We start from the raw sequence: 23,506 nt of genomic DNA on the forward strand, positions 1-23,506 counted from the left end.
TCACCGGCTTCATCAATAAGTGCATTGACAACGTCGTCCCCACAGTGACCGTACGTACATATCCCAACCAGAAGCCATGGATTACATGCAACATCTGCACCGAGCTAAAGGCTAGAGCTGCCGCTTATAAGAAATCCCGCTATGCCCTCAGACGAACCATCAAACGGGCAAAGCGTCAATACAGGAATAAGATTGGATCCTACTACACCGGCTCTGACACTCGGCATCTGTGGCAGGGCTTGCAAACTATTACGGACTACAAAGGGAAACCCAGCTGCGAGCTGCCCAGTGATGCAAGCCTACCAGACCAGCTAAATACCTTTTTTATGCTCGCTTCTAGGCAAGCAACACTGAAGCATGCATGAGAACACCAGCTGTTCTAGATAACTGTGTGATCACGCTCTCCGTAGCCGATGTGAGCAAGACCTTTAAACAGGTTAACATTCACAAGACCGCAGGGCCAGACGGATTACCAGGACGTGTACTCAGAGCATACGCAGACCAACTGGCAAGTGTCTTCACTGACATTTTCAACCTTTCCCTGACCGAGTCTGTAATACCGGTTTCAAGCAGACCACCATAGTCCCTGTGCTCAAGAAAGCGAAGGTAACCTGCCTAAATGACTACTACCCCGTAGCACTCACGTCGGTAGCCATGAAGTGCTTTGAAAGGCTGGTCATGGCTCATATCAACATCATCCCGGAAACCCTAGACCCACTCCAATTCACATACTGCCCCAACAGATCCACAGATGACGCAATCTCTATCGCACTCCATCCACACTGCCCTTTCCCACCTGGACAAAAGGAACACCTATGTGAGAATGCTATTCATTGACCACAGCTCAGCTTCAACACCATAGTGCCCACCTCCCTCTGCACCTGGATCCTGGACTTCCTGACGGGCCACCCCCAGGTGGTAAGGGTAGGTAACAACACATCTGCCATGCTGATCCTCAACACTGGTGCCCTTCAGGGTTGCGTGCTCAGTCCCCTCCTGCACTCCCTTTTCACGACTCCAACACCATCATTAAGTTTGCCAATGACACAACAGTGGTAGGCCTGATCACCGACAATGATGAGACAGCATATAGGGAGTAGGTCAGAGACCTGGCAGTGTGGTGCCAGGATAACAACCGCTCCCTAATATGAGCAAGACAAAGGAGGTGATCGTGGACTACAGGAAAAGGAGGGCTGAACAGGCCCCCATTAACATCGACGGGGCTGCAGTGGAGCGGGTCAAGAATTTGAAGTTCCTTGGTGTCCACATCACCAACAAACTATCATGGTCCAAACACACCAAGACAGTCATGAAGATGGCACATATTTTCGCCTTCAGGAGACTGAAAAGATTTGGCACGGGTCCCCAGATCCTCAAAGTTCTACAGCTGCACCACCGAGAGCATCCAGACCGGTTGCATCACCGCCTGGTATGGCAACTGCTCGGCATCTGACCGTAAGGCGCTACAGAGGCTAGTGCGTACGGCCCAGTACATCACTTGGCCCCAGCTTCCTGACATCCAAGACCTATATACTAGGCGGTGTCAGAGGAAGGCCCAAAATATTTTCAAAGACTCCTGTCAGCCAAGTCAAGGACTGTTCTCTCTGCTTTCTCACAGCAAGCAGTACCAGAGCACCAAGTCTTGGTCCAAAAGGCTCCTTATAATAGCTTCTACCCCCAAGCCCCATAAGACTGCTGAACATTTAATCAGATGGCCACCTGCATGATTTTCATTGACCCCCCCCCTGTTTTATTATCTATGCATAGTTGCTTTACCCCTACCTACATGTACAAATGACCTTGACTAACCTGTACCCCCGCACAATGACTCTGTACCGGTACCCCCTGTATATAGTCTCCACAATGACTCTGTACCGGTACCCCCTGTATATAGTCTCCACATTGACTCTGTACCGGTACCCCCTGTATATAGCCTCCACATTGCCTCTGTACCGGTACCCCCTGTATATAGCCTCCACATTGACTCTGTACCGGTACCTCCTGTGTATAGCCTCCACATTGCCTCTGTACCGGTACCCCCTGTATATAGCCTCCACATTGCCTCTGTACCGGTACCCCCTGTATATAGCCTCCACATTGCCTCTGTACCGGTACCCTCTGTATATAGTCTCTACATTAACTCTGTACCGTAACACCCTGTATATATCCTTGTTGTTTTGTTACTTTTTATTGAATATTTTACTTTAGTTTATTTAGTAAATATTTTCTTAACCAACAATGCAGTTCAGGAAGTAGAGAAATCGGCTTGTAAGGTAGCATTTCACGGTATGGTCTAAAACTGGATAATTGATCCTCCTTTCTTAATATCCTCACCTATTCCCCCGTCGTAAAAACCTTTTTTTCATTAACACTCAATGACTTGATAATGTGCTATACATACAGTGCATTCAGAAAGTATTCAGACCCCTTCCCTTTTTCCATATTTTGTTACGTTACAGCCTTATTCTAAAATGGATGAATTTACTTTTTCCTTCATTAACTACACACAAAATCCCATAAAGAGAAAGTGAAAACAGATCGTTAGTCATTTTTGCACATTTATTAAAAATAAAAAACATATCTTATTTGCATAAGTATTCACACCGTTTTCTATGAGACTCGAAATTGAACTCGGATGCATCTTGTTTCCATTGATCATCCTTGATGTATCTACAACTTGATTGGAGTCCACCTGTGGTAAATTCTATTGATTGGACCTGATTTGGAAAGGCACACACCTCTCTTTATAAGGTCCCACAGTTGACAGTGCATGTCAGAGCAAAAAACAAGCCATGAAGTCGAAGGAATTGTCTGTAGAGCTCAGAGACAGGATTGTGTCGAGGCACAGATCTGGGGAAGGGTAACAAAACATTCCTGCAGCATTGAAGGTCCCCAAGAACACATTGGCCTCCATCATTCTAAAAAATGGAAGAAGTTTGGAACCCCCAAGACTCTTCCTAGAGCTGGCCGCCCCGCCAAACTGAGCAATCAGAGGAGATGGGCCTTGGTCAGGGAGGTGACCAAGAACCCGATGGTCACTCTGACAGAGCTCCAGAGTTCCTCTGTGGAGATGGTTGTCCTTCTGAAAAGTTCTCCCATCTCTGCAGCACTCCACCAACCAGGCCTTTATGGTAGAGTGGCCAGATGGAAGCCACTCCTCAGTAAAATGCATATGACAGCCCGCTTGGAGTTTGCCAAAAGGCACCTAAAGGACTCTTAGACCACGAGAAACAAGATTCTCTGGTTTTATGAAAACAAGATTGAACTCTTTGGCCTGAATACCAAACATCTCGTCTGGAGGAAACCTGGCACTATCCCTACGGTGAAGCATGGTGGTGGCAGCATCATGCTGTGGGGATGTTTATCAGTGGCAAGGACTGGGAGACTAGTTATGATAGAGAAAAAGATGAATGGAGCAAAGTACAGAGAGATCCTTGATGAAAACCTGTTCCAGAGCGCTCAGGACCAGTGCCAAGTATGTAGCGTCATATCCAAGAAGACTCAAGGCTGTAATTGCTGCCAAAGGTGCACCAACAAAGTACTGAGTAAAGGGTCTGAATACTTATGTAATATTTCAGTTTATTTATTTTTATTAATTAGCAAACATTTCTAAAAACCTGTTTTTGCTTTGTCATTATAGTGTATTGTGTGTAGAATTAATCACTCTTTTCTTCTTCGATTAGCACTTTAAAGAGGGAGAAATGTCCCCTGTCCCCAGACGATGATGTCATTGTCCTGTCGGATAATGACTCCTGCAGTCCGCCGATGAATGGCTTGAACCACCTCAAGGAGCTGGACACAGACCTACTTATGGTTAGTGAAAGAATTATTCCAGTACCCTGCCCTGAACTTTAGTCACTGTTTCTAGCCGGTTACCACCCGGTACTTAATCCTGCACCTTAGAGACTGATGCCCCATGTACATAGTCATTGAACACTGGTCCCTTTAATAATGTTACATCGTTTTTTACCCACTTCATATGTACAGTGCATTCGGAAAGTATTCAGACCCCTTCCCTTTTTCCACATTTTGTTACGTTCCAACCTTATTCTAAAATTTATTAAATCGTTTTTTTCCCCTCATCAATCTACACACAATACCTCATAATGACAATTCTTGCAAATATATTACAAATAACAAACTGAAATATACCATTTACTTAAGTATTCAGACCCTTTACTAAGTACTTTGTTGAAGCACCTTTGGCAGTGATTATGGCTTTGAGTCGTCTTGGGTATGACGCTACAAGCTTGGCACTAGTGATGCACCAATATGACATTTTTGGCCGATACCGATATCCAATATTTTCCTTGCCCAAAAAAAAATGATACCGATATTTAAACTTTTAGCGGCCTTTTAAGCATTCTAGTATAGTTTAAATAGTTAACGTACACACATGGACACAGCGGTCTAAGGCACTGCATTTCAGTGCAAGAGGCGTCACTACAGTCCCTGGTTCGAATCCAGGTTGTATCACATCCGGCCGTTATTGGGAGTCCCGTAGCGCGACGCACAATTGGTCCAGCATCGTCCGGGTTTGGCCGGGGTAGACCGTCATTGTAAATAAGAATTTGTTCTTAACTGACTTGCCTAGTTAAATAAAGGTTACACACACACACCACACTGACCAAAAGTTATTTTGTTAGGATTTACGTATGTCCCAATTACCAGTAAAACATCATCAAAACCTATTTCTTTCACTTACTTGCTGTGCTGTTTCGTTGTTCATTTGTTCAGTCGTTTCATTCACAACCAGGTTTTCATCAAACATGTCAAGCAGTGAAGTTTCAGCTCTGTCTGTCCATGGCCTCTCTTCCTCGGTGCACACTGTCACTGTGTCCGTTTCCATCTTGTCCAGCTGTGTATGTAACATTTCACGTAAACCCTGTTTCTTGTCTGCATCAGAATAGCGGTCCTTGTACATAACATCGAGCATGGTTCACTGCCTGTGTCGGCAGTTTTGTTGAGCAGGCGTTTCAATGCCATGACAGAGGGTATCACGTCTGCGGCAGGCACAGTTGATGAGCTTATTTCTCCAGTCAGTTGTTCGAATGGAGCTAACTAGTGTGTTCATGTTTCCAAGTTTCAAACATGTTCTCAAATGCCATTTAAATGGCAGCAGCGGTATGACAACCAGCACATTCATGAGCATGCAATATGACTTTCCTCAGTACGAAATCCTCTACGACCCACTGTGCTGTCAGACTCCGCATGCTCATGGGGCTGATATCACTGGTCCAAGTGTCAGTCGTGATGCTAATAGCAGTGACGCTGTTACTGTGTAACTCCGGTAGGGCAACATCTGAAAAATAGCGCACTTGGTCACCCACGACAGAGAATGGTTGATTGTCAAGGGCAATGAATTCCATTATCTTGAAGTTAATGGATTTCGCCATTGAGTTGTCTCGCTGAAATGTTGTTACTCTTTCAAATGACTGCTGGACTTGTTGACTGCTCGATCCACACAGCAGACATTGTGGGCTAGGTTAGGAATGCTGTGTTGCATGTGTAGCGCAAAATGTTATGTGGCATCATTACGTCATGTACCTATGTTATATAGGTCTGCACGTCAGCTTTGACATTGGTTTTGCACATCGCCGTCAACTAGACATCGGGCCGATACCAATGTTGGCATTGTTAGCTAATATTGTCCGATTCCGATATGTTCACCGATATATCGTGCATCCCTACTTGGCACACCTGTATTTGGGGAGTTTCTCCCATTCTTCTCTGCAGATATTCTCAAGCTCTGTTAGGTTGGTTGGGGAGCGTCGCAGCACAGCTATTTTCAGGTCTCCAGAGATGTTCGATCAGGTTCAAGTCCAGGATCTGGCTGGGCCACTCAAGGACATTTAGAGACTTGTCCCGAAGCCACTCCTGCGTTGTCTTGGCTGTGTGCTTAGGGTTGTTGTTCTGTTGGAAGATGAACCTTCGTCCAGTCTGAGGTCCTGAGCGCTCTGGTGTAGGTTTTCATCAAGGATCTCTCTGTACTTTGCTCCGTTCATCTTTCTAGTCTCCCAGTCGCTGCTGAAAAACATCCCTACAGCATGATGTGCTTCACCATAGGGATGGTGCCAGGTTTCCTCCTGAAGTGATGCTTGGCATTCAGGCCATAGAGTTCAATCTTGGTTTCATCAGACCAGAGAATCTTGTTACTCATGGTCAGAGTCCTTTTAGGAGCTTTTTGACAAACTCCAAGCGGGCTGTCATATGCATTTTACTGAGGAGTGGCTTCTGTCTGGCCACTCTACCATAAAGGCCTGATTGGTGGAGTGCTGCAGAGACGGTTGTCCTTCTGGAAGGTTCTCCCATCTCCTCATAGGAACTCTGGAGCTCTGTCAGAGTGACCATCGGGTTCTTGGTCACCTCGCTGACCAAGGCCCTTCAACCCCCGATTGCTCAATTTGGCAGGGCTGCCAGCTCTAGGAAGAATCTTGGTGGTTACAAACTTCTTCCATTTAAGAATGATGGAGGCCACTGTGTTCTTATGGACCTTCAATGCTGCATAAATGGTACCCTTTCGTCGACCTCATGGCTTGATTTTTGCTCTGACATGCACTGTCAACTGTGGGACCTTATATAGACTGTGGGACCTTATTTTGACAGGTGTGTGTGCCTTTCCAAATCATGTCCAATCAATTGAATTTACCACAGGTGGACTCCGATCAACTTGTAGAAAAATCTCAAGGATGGTTAATGGAAACAGGATGCACCTGAGCTCAATTTCAAGTCTCATAGCAAAGGGTCTGAATACTTATAGAAATAAGGTATTTCTATTTTTATTTTTAATAAATTGGCAAAACTTTCTAGAAACCTGTTTTCACTTTGTCTTTATGGGGTATTGTGTGTAGATTGATGAGGAAAACATTTAATCCATTTTAGAATAAGGTTGTAATGGGAAAAGTCAAGAGGTCTGAACTTTCCGAATGCACTGTATTCTAGATAAGGCTCATGCTATGTAACTACTGCTGTATACACCTTTTCTATTCATACACTGAGGCTAAACGTAGCGTAGTAAATGTAAATCCGGGACACTCATATTAGTATGATATGTTACTTTACGGTATGGTTACATAAGATAGAATGCTACTTAAGGCAAGGTATAACGCGAAGGTCTTGCCACCCAAAGGCTGTGTGTTCGAATCTCGTCACAGACAACTTTTGCATTTTAGATAATTAACAACTTTGCAACTATTTAATACTTTTTAGCTACTTCTCTCTGTCTGCTGTACTGGCCTTTCTCATGCTGGTCTCGTGCTCTCTCTCTCTCGCTCTCGCTCTCGCTCTCTCTCGCTCTCGCTCGCTCTGGTCTAATTGGTCTTTATCTGGTCTCTGTGTGTAGAAGACCAGTCCAGAGGACAGGGATCGCATCATAAAGCAGTTGAAAGAGGAGCTGAGGCAGGAGGAGGCCAAGCTGGTGCTGCTGAAGAAACTACGACAGAGCCAGATACAGAAGGACACACTGCAGAAGGTATGGACGCATATAGCCAAGGTGAGTTGTCGTGATGGGGTATCCCTGCCTGTGACACAAAATCAGTGTCACCCTCTGCCCAAGAAGGAATTTGGTTTCCCAAAGCAGAAAACTGGAGTTCAGATCCCACTTCTCTTGCGCTCTCTCTCTCTCTCTCTCACACACACACACACACACACACACACACACACACACACACACACACACACACAATACAGAAAAAGCCACACAGGTAAACACAAATACATTCACCCAGATGCATACTTCCTCAAACGTACAAATAGACACACACATACCCAGCTCATTCTATCCATCTCTGTCTTGTTCCACAGCCCTCAGTGTTGTTAGGTTCTGCAGCTCCTCCATCTCTGATCCGGGGATCCATTACAGCCAGCAAAGGCTCCCAGCAGGTCAGACATCTCTCTCACACAAACAAGCTTGTATGCACACACAGGTTTTTTATGTTTACCACGTTTCTGTTCATTTCATAATTTACTTTAAGTCCGAAGACTTTATTTCATCCCCAGGTGGGGTCAAGTAGGAGTTCAGGCACAGTCATTCCTCCTCCTCTGGTGAGGGGCGGGCAGCAGATCTCCTCCAAACATGGCTCCCACAACTCCCAGATCATCATGCCACCCCTAGTTAGAGGGGCACAGGTAAGAGAGACCACAATCTACCTGCCAAACTGGTCATCAGATGATATCAATACTCACTACTAATGACTGACTTTTGTGTTTTTGACTACACTCACCTGTTTTTTCTTTTCTCTCTCTCTTTTTGTCTCGGTCTCTCTCATTCCCCCCTTATCTCTCCACCCTCCCTCACATATTGCTGCTGTGTCCCTCATCCTCTTCTGTCCCATGAGCATGACTGTCCGATGCTCTCTTCTATATGCCCTCTCTCTCTGTCCAATGTTGGCCCTCTTTATCCCTTCCCTGTCCCTCTTCTCCTCCTCGGTCCAATCTTTCCCAATTCTCTCCCCTGACCCCCTTTGTAGCCAATTGCTGTGTCTCCTCAGCAGATCCAGTCTCTCCGGCAGCAGCAACAGCAGCAACTGTCAGGGTCAGGGTCTGGCTCTGGCCCCCCTCCCCTGCTGCTGGCCTCCAGGGCCAACGTATCCGGCACCCAGGCCCAGAGAGGCCTCATGCAGTCTGGCCTCATCAGGGTGGGAAACGTCAACAATACCAGCCTGCTGGTCAACATCTCACAGGTGGGTCAGAGGCAGGGCTCCAATTTTTTATTTTTTTTATCGAATCAAATACAGCCTATGAATTCTAGCTACTTCTGAAGCACATGTTGTGCTCTCACCTAATATGTAACCCTGTAAATAGATTTGTTTATCTGTCATTGAAATTAAAAAGTAATTTGTGGAATATTAGGTTTCTACATTATTTAAAAGCACTATTTTCCTATTGAGATGCATTGCATTGTAAATTGTACACTGCCTCTTTTAAGAGCATCAAGTTTGTGATGATGATAATAATAGCAACTAGATGTTTTTTTCCATTAATAAAAATTGTGACTTCCTTCAGTATTTTTGTGGCAGTGGATATAATAGCCTGAACATGTGAAAATTTGCTTTGGTGTCTCCAGCTTGAACAGTTCAAGAGTTAGGGAAGGGAAAGGGAGATACCTAGTCCGTTGACCAACTGAATGCATTCATTCAACTGAAATGTGTCTTCCACATTTAACCCAACCCCTCTGAATCAGAGAGGTGCGGGGGGCTGCCTTAATCTACTGTTGGTGGGACATTTTTATGCTAATTTATATAGTTATAGTTGATTAATGTCTTAAAGAATTTGAAGTTAGAATAGCCTGAACATGTGCAAGTTGGTTTGGTGTATCTAGCTTGAACGGTTCAGGAGCTACTGTTGGTACGTTGCTTTATGCTAATTTATGCAAATGTATGTGTATGTAGTTGATAAAGATTCGAAAGACCTTGAAGTTAGCATAGCCTGAATGTTTTGAAGATGGTCTTTGTAGCTGAATTGGCCAAGGAGCAGAACCATTTGTATTCCTATGGTTCTCATTCAATCCCACAATGTCTGCTGTGTTTATGCACATTTTAAATGGTTATAGTTCCAAAAGTATATATAAACTCGGCAAAAAAAGAAACGTCCTCTCACTGTCAACTGCGTTTATTTTCAGCAAACTTAACATGTGTAAATATTTGTATGAACATAACAAGATTCAACAACTGAGACATAAACTGAACAAGTTCCACAGACATGTGACTAACAGAAATGGAATAATGTGTCCCTGAACAAAGGGGGGGTCAAAAGTAACAGTCAGTATCTGGTGTGGCCACCAGCTGCATTAAGTACTGCAGTGCATCTCATGGACTGCACCAGACGTGCTCAATGGGATTGAGATCCGGGCTCTTCGCTGGCCATGGCAGAACACTGACATTCCTGTCTTGCAGGAAATCACGCACAGAACGAGCAGTATGGCTGGTGGCATTGTCATGCTGGAGGGTCATGTCAGGATGAGCCTGCAGGAAGGGTACCACATGAGGGAGGAGGATGTCTTCCATGTAACGCACAGCGTTGAGATTGCCTGCAATGACAACAAGCTCAGTCTGATGATGCTGTGACACACCGCCCCAGACCATGACGGACCCTCCACCTCCAAGTTGATGTAACACTCATTCCTTTGACGATAAACGCAAATCCGACCATCACCCCTGGTGAGACAAAAACCGTGACTTGTCAGTGAAGAGCACTTTTTGCCAGTCCTGTCTGGTCCATTGACGGTGGGTTTGTGCCCATAGGCGACATTGTTGCCAGTGATGTCTGGTGAGGACCTGCTTTACAACAGGCCTACAACAGGCCTCTCTCAGCCTATTGAGGACAGTCTGAGCACTGATGGAGGGATTGTGCGTTCCTGGTGTAACTCGGGCAATTGTAGTTGCCATCTTGTACCTGTCCCTCAGGTGTGATGTTCGGATGTACCAATCCTGTGCAGGTGTTGTTACACGTGGTCTGCCACTGCGAGGACCATCAGCTGTCCGTCCTGTCTCCCTGTAGCGTTGTCTTAGGCATCTTACAGTACGGACATTGCAATTTATTGCCCTGGCCACATCTGCAGTACTCATGCCTCCTTGCAGCATACCCAACAGGCTGACCACACCGCTCGCGTTGCAAAATACATTTTGAAATCTATGTTATTCAAATATTGTGCGCGCCAATGAGCGTCTGCGTTGCTAAGGGCTAAAATAGAATTCAGTTATTTTTCTGACGCAGATCGCGCTGCAAGTCCTGCCTCTCCCATCTCCTCATTGGTTTATAGAAGCAGGTACTCACGTGCCATCTCCTCATTGGTTATACCCATGTGGGTGACTGAAAGACGAACGAGGTCAGTGGCGGTAATTCACCTAATTTATGAAAGTTGCCAATCGCAATATAAAGTCAAGAGAAGAAAAGGCCTGGAAGGAAGAGAGATGACTAGAAACGATTTGGTTGACCGTTTTATGTGTTGATTAATTGGCGGAGGAGAGGACCTTGTGTATTTCAGGTAAAATAACAACTCAATGTTTATATCCCAGGACAAATTAGCTAGCAACAGCAAGCTAGCTAAATAGGACAAATTAGCTAGCAAGTGCAAGCTAACTAGCTAAATTGCCATAAATGTTTAATGCTTTTCGACCTGTCCCCAAATTAATATAATTGGTTCAGAGTTTGTTTTGATTTTTTAACCTGCGTGTCGTGATCGCGTTTGGTGTGGGGGGACAAAATAAATGTATTGCCCGATGGCGCACGCGCGCAGCCGGTTTGGGTTCCATGTAAGGCACGTTCACGCAGATGAGCAGGGACCCTGGGCATCTTTCTGTTGGTGTTTTTCAGAGTCAGTAGAAAGGCCTCTTTAGTGTTCTACGTTTTCATTGCCTACCGTCTGTAAGCTGTTAGTGTCTTAACGACCGTTCCACAGGTGCATGTTCATTTAATTGTTTATGGTTCATTGAACAAGCATGGGAAACAGTGTTTAAACCCTTCACAATGAAGATCTGTGAAGTTCTTTGGATTTTTATGAATTTTATGAATTATCTTTGAAAGACAGGGATGTTTCTTTTTTTGCTGAGTTTAGTATCAAAAATCTTTTGACAAGCAATCTAAGTAGCATCTGTATGAACATCTCAATGTTGGTTTGGAGTTGATAGCTTAGATGGTGAAAGAGGAGAGATCTAGAATTAGATTTTTGTTTTTTACATTCTAGTCTATGGCCCTTTTTTGCCATTGAAATGCATTGGTATCCATAACAATGGCTCCGTTTGTGCTGCTCAATGACGAGACATGAGAGTGCTGTTAGCTGGCGTTAGTTAGCAAGTTTTCATCACTCTAAACAGTGACAAACAGCTGTAACTTTTGATTGGTAGAAGATAATTATGTTCTGATTCCAGATTTGAATAGCAGTGAAGTAGAACAAGATGCATACATTTTTGGCTAATTTGTTTGGAAAGTGGTCAAATTTCATTTTTTTTTATATAAAAAGTTAAAGGAAATGTAATTGACCTGGTTAGTAAAACAGCTATATGATATATTTTTGTTACAATTTCAGATTTGAATAGAAGAGAAGTAGAGGAAGATTTCAAATGCCTTTTGTCTAACTTGTTGGGAAAGTGGTCAAAGTTCTGATTTATGTCCAAATTTACATTATTGCATTCACAGCGAATGGAATGTTGGAAGTCATGATGTCACAATGGAAGCTTTAGAATATTGAAGAAATCCCATAAAAGTGGATGAAGTTTTTAGTAGTTTAATAAGTATAGATAGTATCAAAAAGTTGTATGCAAGCACACTATTCCAGACCAGTCTGTACATTTTTAAAGTTTGAATGGCGTTTCTAATTTAAACGCCGTAAGGGGAGTAGTGTTCCTAAGAAAAATAATAATAATAACTACATGGTAATTGTACATGAAGTACAATTGGTGGGACAACTCTTTTAAAATTGTCTTTGTTGTAATGGAAGAAATTCTAAGTGTTTTAGTTAAGCCAAGCAGTCAGATATTGTCAAAGTTAAATATTGGTAATTGGTTTGATTACTTTGATAGACCACACTGTCAACCTTATTACTTTTGATTGGGGGGCAGTTCAATCACAAAATGTCTAAACTACTGTTGTTGCGGGTGAAAATTGAAAAATATTCTGTCAGAAGATGGGAATAAAAAGCAGGATTATGTGGACAACACTCTCAGGAAAGCAAAGTAACTCAATCATTCATGCTGTGGGTTTCAGAGAAATAATTTACATTTTGTAAAACGTTCAGTTTTTAGTTGAATGATGATGTAATGATTAGAAAGTTGTAGGCTATTATTTGGGAAATATGATGGGGCATCTAGTGATGGCAGCTCTTTAAAAGTGTTTTTGTGGTAGTTCAAATCAAATGTATTTATATAGCCCTTCTTACATCAGCTGATATCTCAAAGTGCTGTACAGAAACCTAGCCTAAAACCCCAAACAGCAAGCAATGCAGGTGTAGAAGCACGGTGGCTAGGAAAAACTCCCTAGAAAGGCCAAAACCTAGGAAGAAACCTAGAGAGGAACCAGGCTATGAGGGGTGGCCAGTCCTCTTCTGGCTGTGCCAGGAGATTATAACAGAACATGGCCAAGATGTTCAAATGTTGAAGTTGAAGAACTATGTAGAATAGGTTTGTATGTAGACCTACAGAACTACAGCTAGTTATCAATCTAATAAATAACCTCTTTAGGCTAACAGTGATTTACAGTGGCTTGCGAAAGTATTCACCCCCCTTGGCATTTTTCCTGTTTTGTTGCCTTAGAACCTGGAATTTAAATAGATTTTTGGGGGGTTTGTATCATTTGATTTACACAACATGCCTACCACTTTAAAGATGCAAAATATTTTTTATTGTGAACTAATAAGACTAATAAGAAATAAGACAAAAAAACTAACTTGAGCGTGCACAATTATTCACCCCCCCCCCCAAGTCAATACTTTGTAGAGACACCTTTTGCAGCAATTACAGCTGCAAGTCTCTTTGGGTATGTCTCTATAAGCTTGGCACATCTAGCCACTGGGATTTTTGCCCATTCTTCAAGGCAAAACTGCTCCAGCTCCTTCAGATTGGATGGGTTCCTCTGGTGTACAGCAATCTTTAAGTCATACCACAGATTCCCAATTGGATTGAGGTCTGGACTTTGACTAGGCCATTCCAATACATTTAAATGTTTCCCCTTAAACCACTCGAGTGTTGCTTCAGCAGAATGCTTAGGGTCATTGTTCTGCTGGAAGGTGAACCTCTGTCCCAGTCTCACATCTCTGGAAGACTGAAACAGGGTTCCCTCAAGATTTCCATATATTTAGTGCCATCCATCATTCCTTCAATTCTGACCAGTTTCTCAGTCCCTGCCGATGGAAAAACATTCCCACAGCATGATGCTGCCACCATGCTTCACTGTGGGGAAGGTGTAATGAGAGGTGTTGGGTTTGTGCTAGACATTTTCTTTGATGGCCAAAAAACAAAATTTTAGACTCATCTGACCAGAGTACCTTCTTCCATGTGCTTGGGGAGTCTCCCACATGCCTTTTGGTGAACACCAAACGTGTTTGCTTATTTTTTTCTTTAAGCAAGGGCTTTTTTCTGGCCACTCTTCCGTAAACCCCAGCTCTTTGGAGTGTACGGCTTAAAGTGGTCATTGGACAGATACTCCAATCTCCGCTGTGGAGCTTTGTAGCTCCTTCAGGGTTATCGTTGGTCTCTTTGTTGCCTCTCTGATTAATGCCCTCCTTGCCTGGTCTGTGAGTTTTGGTGGGCGGCCCTCTTGGCAGGTTTGTTGTGGTGCCATATTCTTTATATTTTTTAATAACGGATTCAATGGTGCTCTGTGGGATGTTCAAAGTTTCAGGTATTTTTTTATAACCCAACCCTGATCTGTACTTCTCCACAACTTTGTCCATGACCTGTTTGGAGAGCTCCTTGGTCTTCATGGTGCCGCTTGCTTGGTGGTGCCCTTTAGTGGTGTTGCAGACTCTGGGGCCTTTCAGAACAGGTGTCAATACAGTTGAAGTCAGAAGTTTACATACACTTAGGTTGGAGTCAATAAAACTCGTTTTCCAACCACTCCTCAAATTTCTTGTTAACAAACTATAGTTTTGGTAAGTTGGTTAGGACATCTACTTTGTGCATGACACAATTTTTCCAACAATTGTTTACAGACGGATTATTTAACTTATAATTCACTGTATCACAATTCCAGTGGTTCAGAAGTGTACATACACTAAGTTGACTGAGCCTTTAAACAGCTTGGAAAATTTCAGAAAATTATATCATGGCTTTAGAAGCTTCTGATAGGCTAATTGACATAATTTGAGTCAATTTGAGTCAATTGGAGGTGTATCTGTGAATGTATTTCAAGGCCTACCTTCAATCTCAGGGCCTATTTGCTTGACATCATGGGAAAATCAAAAGAAATCAGCCAAGACCTCAGAAGAAATAATTGTAGACCACCACAGGTCTGGTTCATCCTTGGGAGCAATTTCCAAACGCCTGAAGGTACCACGTTCATCTGTGCAAACAATAGTACACAAGTATAAACACCATGGAACCACGCAGCTATCATACCATTCAGGAAGGAGATGCGTTCTGTCTCCTAGAGTTGAACGTACTTTGGTGCGAAAAGTGCAAATCAATCCCAGAACAACAGCAAAGGACCTTGTGAAGATGATGGAGGAAACAGGTACAAAAATATCCATATCCACAGTAAAACGAGTCCTATATCGACATAACCTGAAAGGCCGCTCAGCAAGGAGGAAGCGACTGCTCCAAAATTGCCATAAAAATGCCAGACTACGGTTTGCAACTGCTCATGGGGACAAAGATTGTACTTTTTGGAGAAATGTCCTCTGGTCTGATGAAACAAAAATATAACTGTTTGGCCATAATGACCATCATTATGTTTGGAGGAAAAAGGGGGAGGCTTGCAATCCGAAGAACACCATCCCAACTGTGAAGCACGGGGGTGGCAGCATCATGTCGTGTGGGTACTTTGCTGCAGGAGGGACTGGTGCACTTCACAAAATAGATGGCATGATGAAGAATGAAAATCATGTGGATATATTGAAGCAACATTTCAAGACCTCAGTCAGGAAGTTAAAGATTGGTCACAAATGGGTCTTCCAAATGGACAATGACCCCAAGCATACTTCCAAAGTTGTGGCAAAATGGTTTAAGGACAACAAAGTCAAGGTATTGGAGTGGCCATCACAGGACAACAAATCCCTGACCTCAAATTTGTGGACAGAACTGAAAAAGCGTGTGCGAGCAAGGAGGCCTACAAACCTGACTGTTACACCAGCTCTGTCAGGAGGAATGGGCCAAAATTCAGCCAACTTATTGTGGGAAGCTTGTGGAAGGCTACCCAACATGTTTGACCCAAGTTAAACAATTTGAAGGCAATGCTACCAATACTAATTGAGTGTATGTAAACTTCTGACCCACTGGGAATGTGATGAAAGAAATAAAAGCTGAAATAAATCACTGTACTATTATTATGACATTTCACGTTCTTAAAATAAAGTGGTGATCCTAACTCACCTAAGACAGGGAATTTTTACTAGGATTAAATGTCAGGAATTGTAAAAAACTGAGTTTAAATGTATTTGGCTAAGGTGTATGTAAACATCTGACTTCAACTGTATACTGAGATCATGTGACACTTAGATTACACACAGGTGAACTTAATTTAACTAATTATGTGACTTCTGAAGGTAATTGGTTGCACCAGATCTTATTTAAGGGCTTCATAGCAAATGGGGTGAATACATATGCACGCACCACTTTGCAATTTTTTTGTTGTTGTTGAATTTTTTGAAACAAGTCTTTTTTTTTCGTTTCACTTCACTAATTTGGACTATTTTGTGTCTGTCCATTAAATGATATCCAAATAAAAATCCATTTAAATTACAGGTTGTAATGCATCAAAATTAGTTAAAAGCTAAGGGAATGAATACTTTTGCAAGGCACTGTACTGAAAAGTTAATTTCCTGAAGAAAATGTGTGCTTGCTAGCTTGTTTTGAAATAAGTCATAGTAGTGGTAGTGTCTACAGTAGTAATGGTAGTGACTGGTTATAGTTATAGTAGTGGTAGTGTCTGCAGTAGTAATGGTAGTGACTGGTTATAGTTATAGTAGTGGTAGTGTCTGCAGTAGTAATGGTAGTGACTGGTTATAGTTATAGTAGTGGTAGTGTCTGTAGTAGTAATGGTAGTGACTGGTTATAGTTATAGCAGTGGTGGTGTCTACAGTAGTAATGGTAGTGATGGGTTATAGTAGTGGTAGTGTCTGCAGTAGTAATGGTGGTGACTGGTTATAGTTATAGTAGTGGTAGTGTCTGCAGTAGTAATGGTAGTGACTGGTTATAGTTATAGTAGTGGTGGTGACTGGTTATAGTTATAGTAGTGGTAGTGTCTGCAGTAGTAATGGTGGTGACTGGTTATAGTAGTGGTAGTGTCTACAGTAGTAATGATGGTGACTGGTTATAGTTATAGTAGTGGTAGTGTCTGCAGTAGTAATGGTGGTGGTTGGTTATAGTTATAGTAGTGGTAGTGTCTGCAGTAGTAATGGTGGTGGTCGGTTATAGTAGTGGTAGTGTCTGCAGTAGTAATGGTGGTGACTGGTTATAGTAGTGGTTGTGTCTACAGTAGTAATGGTGGTGACTGGTTATAGTTATAGTAGTGGTAGTGTCTGCAGTAGTAATGGTGGTGGTTGGTTATAGTAGTGGTAGTGTCTACGGTAGTAATGGTAGTGACTGGTTATAGTAGTGGTATTGGTAGTGTCTACAGTAGTAATGGTGGTGACGGGTTATAGTTATAGTAGTGGTAGTGTCTGCAGTCGTAATGGTGGTGACTGGTTATAGTAGTGATAGAGTCTGCAGTAGTAATAGTGGTGGTCGGTTATAGTAGTGGTAGTGTCTGCAGTAGTAATGGTGGTGACTGGTTATAGTTATAGTAGTGGTAGTGTCTGCAGTAGTAATGTTAGTGACTGGTTATAGTTATAGTAGTGGTAGTGTCTGCAGTAGTAATGGTGGTGACTGGTTATAGTAGTGGTAGTGTCGACATTAGTAATGGTAGTGACTGGTTATAGTTATAGTAGTGGTAGTGTCTGCAGTAATAATGGTGGTGGTTGGTTGTAGTTATAGTAGTGGTAGTGTCTACAGTAGTAATGGTGGTGACTGGTTATAGTAGTGGTAGTGTCTGCAGTAGTAATGGTGGTGACTGGTTATAGTTATAGTAGTGGTAGTGTCTACAGTAGTAATGGTGGTGACTGGTTATAGTTATAGTAGTGGTAGTGTCTGCAGTATTAATTGTAGTGACTGGTTATAGTAGTGGTAGTGTCTACAGTAGTAATGGTAGTGACTGGTTATAGTAGTGGTAGTGTCTACAGTAGTAATGGTGGTGACTGGTTATAGTAGTGGTAGTGTCTACAGTAGTAATGGTGGTGGTTGGTTATAGTTATAGTAGTGGTAGTGTCTACAGTAGTAATGGTGGTGACTGGTTATAGTTATAGTAGTGGTAGTGTCTGCAGTAGTAATGGTGGTGGTTGGTTATAGTTATAGTAGTGGTAGTGTCTACAGTAGTAATGGTGGTGACTGGTTATAGTAGTGGTAGTGTCTACAGTAGTAATGGTGGTGGTTGGTTATAGTTATAGTAGTGGTAGTGTCTGCAGTAGTAATGGTGTTGACTGGTTATAGTTATAGTAGTGGTAGTGTCTGCAGTAGTAATGGTGGTGGTTGGTTATAGTTATAGTAGTGGTAGTATCTACAGTAGTAATGGTAGTGACTGGTTATAGTAGTGGTAGTGTCTACAGTAGTAATGGTGGTGGTTGGTTATAGTTATAGTAGTGGTAGTGTCTGCAGTAGTAATGGTGTTGACTGGTTATAGTTATAGTAGTGGTAGTATCTACAGTAGTAATGGTAGTGACTGGTTATAGTAGTGGTAGTGTCTACAGTAGTAATGGTGGTGGTTGGTTATAGTTATAGTTATAGTAGTGATAGTGTCTGCAGTAGTAATGGTGGTGACTGGTTATAGTTATAGTAGTGGTAGTGTCTACAGTAGTAATGGTGGTGGTTGGTTATACTAGTGGTAGTGTCTGCAGTAGTAATGATGGTGGTTGGTTATAGTTATAGTAGTGGTAGTGTCTACAGTAGTAATGGTGGTGACTGGTTATAGTTATAGTAGTGGTAGTGTCTACAGTAGTAATGGTGGTGACTGGTTAAAGTAGTGGTAGTGTCTACAGTAGTAATGGTGGTGACTGGTTATAGTAGTGGTAGTGTCTACAGTAGTAATGGTGGTGACTGGTTATAGTTATAGTAGTGGTAGTGTCTGCAGTAGTAATGGTAGTGACTGGTTATAGTTATAGTAGTGGTGGTGACTGGTTATAGTTATAGTAGTGGTAGTGTCTGCAGTAGTAATGGTGGTGACTGGTTATAGTAGTGGTAGTGTCTACAGTAGTAATGATGGTGACTGGTTATAGTTATAGTAGTGGTAGTGTCTGCAGTAGTAATGGTGGTGACTGGTTATAGTTATAGTAGTGGTAGTGTCTGCAGTAGTAATGGTGGTGACTGGTTATAGTAGTGGTAGTGTCTACAGTAGTAATGATGGTGACTGGTTATAGTTATAGTAGTGGTAGTGTCTGCAGTAGTAATGGTGGTGACTGGTTATAGTAGTGGTTGTGTCTACAGTAGTAATGGTGGTGACTGGTTATAGTTATAGTAGTGGTAGTGTCTGCAGTAGTAATGGTGGTGGTTGGTTATAGTAGTGGTAGTGTCTACGGTAGTAATGGTAGTGACTGGTTATATTAGTGGTATTGGTAGTGTCTACAGTAGTAATGGTGGTGACTGGTTATAGTTATAGTAGTGGTAGTGTCTGCAGTAGTAATGGTGGTGACTGGTTATAGTTATAGTAGTGGTAGTGTCTACAGTAGTAATGGTGGTGACGGGTTATAGTTATAGTAGTGGTAGTGTCTGCAGTCGTAATGGTGGTGACTGGTTATAGTAGTGGTAGTCTGCAGTAGTAATAGTGGTGGTCGGTTATAGTAGTGGTAGTGTCTGCAGTAGTAATGGTGGTGACTGGTTATAGTTATAGTAGTGGTAGTGTCTGCAGTAGTTATGGTAGTGACTGGTTATAGTAGTGGTAGTGTCTACAGTAGTAATGGTGGTGACTGGTTATAGTAGTGGTAGTGTCGACATTAGTAATGGTAGTGACTGGTTATAGTTATAGTAGTGGTAGTGTCTGCAGTAGTAATGGTGGTGGTTGGTTATAGTTATAGTAATGGTAGTATCTACAGTAGTAATGGTAGTGACTGGTTATAGTAGTGGTAGTGTCTACAGTAGTAATGGTGGTGGTTGGTTATAGTTATAGTAGTGGTAGTGTCTACAGTAGTAATGGTGGTGACTGGTTATAGTAGTGGTAGTGTCTACAGTAGTAATGGTGGTGGTTGGTTATAGTTATAGTAGTGGTAGTGTCTGCAGTAGTAATGGTGTTGACTGGTTATAGTTATAGTAGTGGTAGTGTCTGCAGTAGTAATGGTGGTGGTTGGTTATAGTTATAGTAGTGGTAGTATCTACAGTAGTAATGGTAGTGACTGGTTATAGTAGTGGTAGTGTCTACAGTAGTAATGGTGGTGGTTGGTTATAGTTATAGTAGTGGTAGTGTCTGCAGTAGTAATGGTGTTGACTGGTTATAGTTATAGTAGTGGTAGTATCTACAGTAGTAATGGTAGTGACTGGTTATAGTAGTGGTAGTGTCTACAGTAGTAATGGTGGTGGTTGGTTATAGTTATAGTTATAGTAGTGGTAGTGTCTACAGTAGTAATGGTGGTGACTGGTAATAGTAGTGATAGTGTCTGCAGTAGTAATGGTGGTGACTGGTTATAGTTATAGTAGTGGTAGTGTCTACAGTAGTAATGGTGGTGGTTGGTTATACTAGTGGTAGTGTCTGCAGTAGTAATGATGGTGGTTGGTTATAGTTATAGTAGTGGTAGTGTCTACAGTAGTAATGGTAGTGACTGGTTATAGTTATAGTAGTGGTAGTGTCTACAGTAGTAATGGTGGTGACTGGTTAAAGTAGTGGTAGTGTCTACAGTAGTAATGGTGGTGACTGGTTATAGTAGTGGTAGTGTCTACAGTAGTAATGGTGGTGACTGGTTATAGTTATAGTAGTGGTAGTGTCTGCAGTAGTAATGGTAGTGACTGGTTATAGTTATAGTAGTGGTGGTGACTGGTTATAGTTATAGTAGTGGTAGTGTCTGCAGTAGTAATGGTGGTGACTGGTTATAGTAGTGGTAGTGTCTACAGTAGTAATGATGGTGACTGGTTATAGTTATAGTAGTGGTAGTGTCTGCAGTAGTAATGGTGGTGACTGGTTATAGTTATAGTAGTGGTAGTGTCTGCAGTAGTAATGGTGGTGACTGGTTATAGTAGTGGTAGTGTCTACAGTAGTAATGATGGTGACTGGTTATAGTTATAGTAGTGGTAGTGTCTGCAGTAGTAATGGTGGTGACTGGTTATAGTTATAGTAGTGGTAGTGTCTGCAGTAGTAATGGTGGTGGTTGGTTATAGTAGTGGTAGTGTCTACGGTAGTAATGATAGTGACTGGTTATATTAGTGGTATTGGTAGTGTCTACAGTAGTAATGGTGGTGACTGGTTATAGTTATAGTAGTGGTAGTGTCTGCAGTAGTAATGGTGGTGACTGGTTATAGTTATAGTAGTGGTAGTGTCTACAGTAGTAATGGTGGTGACGGGTTATAGTTATAGTAGTGGTAGTGTCTGCAGTCGTAATGGTGGTGGTCGGTTATAGTAGTGGTAGTGTCTGCAGTAGTAATGGTGGTGACTGGTTATAGTTATAGTAGTGGTAGTGTCTGCAGTAGTAATGTTAGTGACTGGTTATAGTTATAGTAGTGGTAGTGTCTGCAGTAGTTATGGTAGTGACTGGTTATAGTAGTGGTAGTGTCTACAGTAGTAATGGTGGTGACTGGTTATAGTAGTGGTAGTGTCGACATTAGTAATGGTAGTGACTGGTTATAGTTATAGTAGTGGTAGTGTCTGCAGTAGTAATGGTGGTGGTTGGTTATAGTTATAGTAATGGTAGTATCTACAGTAGTAATGGTAGTGACTGGTTATAGTAGTGGTAGTGTCTACAGTAGTAATGGTGGTGGTTGGTTATAGTTATAGTAGTGGTAGTGTCTACAGTAGTAATGGTGGTGACTGGTTATAGTAGTGGTTGTGTCTACAGTAGTAATGGTGTTGACTGGTTATAGTTATAGTAGTGGTAGTGTCTGCAGTAGTAATGGTGGTGGTTGGTTATAGTTATAGTAGTGGTAGTATCTACAGTAGTAATGGTAGTGACTGGTTATAGTAGTGGTAGTGTCTACAGTAGTAATGGTGTTGGTTGGTTATAGTTATAGTAGTGGTTGTGTCTACAGTAGTAATGGTGTTGACTGGTTATGGTTATAGTAGTGGTAGTGTCTACAGTAGTAATGGTGGTGACTGGTTATAGTTATAGTAGTGGTAGTGTCTACAGTAGTAATGGTGGTGGTTCTTTATAGTTATTGTAGTGGTAGTGTCTGCAGTAGTAATGGTAGTGACTGGTTATAGTTATAGTAGTGGTAGTGTCTACAGTAGTAATGGTGGTGACTGGTTATAGTAGTGGTAGTGTCTACAGTAGTAATGGTGGTGGTTAGTTATAGTTATAGTAGTGGTAGTGTCTACAGTAGTAATGGTGGTGACTGGTTATAGTAGTGATAGTGTCTGCAGTAGTAATGGTGGTGACTGGTTATAGTTATAGTAGTGGTAGTGTCTACAGTAGTAATGGTGGTGGTTGGTTATAGTAGTGGTAGTGTCTACAGTAGTAATGGTGGTGACTGGTTATAGTTATAGTAGTGGTAGTGTCTACAGTAGTAATGGTGGTGACTGGTTAAAGTAGTGGTAGTGTCTACAGTAGTAATGGTGGTGACTGGTTATAGTAGTGGTAGTGTCTACAGTAGTAATGGTGGTGACTGGTTATAGTTATAGTAGTGGTAGTGTCTGCAGTAGTAATGGTGGTGGTTGGTTATAGTTATAGTAGTGGTAGTGTCTGCAGTAGTAATGGTGGTGACTGGTTATAGTAGTGGTAGTGTCTGCAGTAGTAATGGTGGTGGTTCTTTATAGTTATTGTAGTGGTAGTGTCTGCAGTAGTAATGGTAGTGACTGGTTATAGTAGTGGTAGTGTCTACAGTAGTAATGGTGGTGACTGGTTATAGTTATAGTAGTGGTAGTGTCTGCAGTAGTAATGGTGGTGACTGGTTATAGTTATAGTAGTGGTAGTGTCTGCAGTAGTAATGGTGGTGACTGGTTATAGTTATAGTAGTGGTAGTGTCTACAGTAGTAATGGTGGTGGTTGGTTATAGTAGTGGTAGTGTCTACAGTCGTAATGGTGGTGACTGGTTATAGTTATAGTAGTGGTAGTGTCTGCAGTAGTAATGGTGGTGACTGGTTATAGTAGTGGTAGTGTCTGCAGTAGTAATGGTGGTGGTTCTTTATAGTTATTGTAGTGGTAGTGTCTGCAGTAGTAATGGTTGTGACTGGTTATAGTAGTGGTAGTGTCTACAGTAGTAATGGTGGTGACTGGTTATAGTTATAGTAGTGGTAGTGTCTGCAGTAGTAATGGTGGTGACTGGTTATAGTTATAGTAGTGGTAGTGTCTGCAGTAGTAATGGTGGTGACTGGTTATAGTTATAGTAGTGGTAGTGTCTACAGTAGTAATGGTGGTGGTTGGTTATAGTAGTGGTAGTGTCTACAGTCGTAATGGTGGTGACTGGTTATAGTTATAGTAGTGGTAGTGTCTGCAGTAGTAATGGTGGTGACTGGTTATAGTAGTGGTAGTGTCTGCAGTAGTAATGGTGGTGAATAGTTAAAGTAGTAGTAGTGTCTGTAGTAGTAATGGTGGTGACTGGTTATAGTTATAGTAGTGGTAGTGTCTACAGTCGTAATGGTGGTGACTGGTTATAGTTATAGTAGTGGTAGTGTCTGCAGTAGTAATGGT

General features: G+C 42.2%; 1 protein-coding gene across 8 annotated transcripts in view; it reads left to right on the plus strand.

Annotated features, from left to right (window-relative positions):
* The window catches only part of LOC115169368 (transcriptional repressor p66-alpha), a 74,388-nt gene that overhangs the window by 41,484 nt on the left and 9,398 nt on the right, over positions 1-23,506 (plus strand). For 4 of the 8 annotated variants that reach the window (XM_029724926.1, XM_029724928.1, XM_029724921.1 and 1 more), the window contains exons 3-7: positions 3,684-3,813; positions 7,343-7,492; positions 7,804-7,881; positions 7,999-8,127; positions 8,469-8,681. In XM_029724926.1, coding sequence (XP_029580786.1) covers positions 3,684-3,813; positions 7,343-7,492; positions 7,804-7,881; positions 7,999-8,127; positions 8,469-8,681 — 700 coding nt within the window. The remainder of the gene's footprint in view (positions 1-3,683; positions 3,814-7,342; positions 7,493-7,803; positions 7,882-7,998; positions 8,128-8,468; positions 8,682-23,506) is intronic. The other 4 variants (XM_029724924.1, XM_029724923.1, XM_029724922.1 and 1 more) reach the window with 4 other exon arrangements.

This window comes from Salmo trutta, chromosome 31 (genome assembly GCF_901001165.1).
Source record: "Salmo trutta chromosome 31, fSalTru1.1, whole genome shotgun sequence".
Lineage (NCBI taxonomy): Eukaryota > Metazoa > Chordata > Actinopteri > Salmoniformes > Salmonidae > Salmo > Salmo trutta.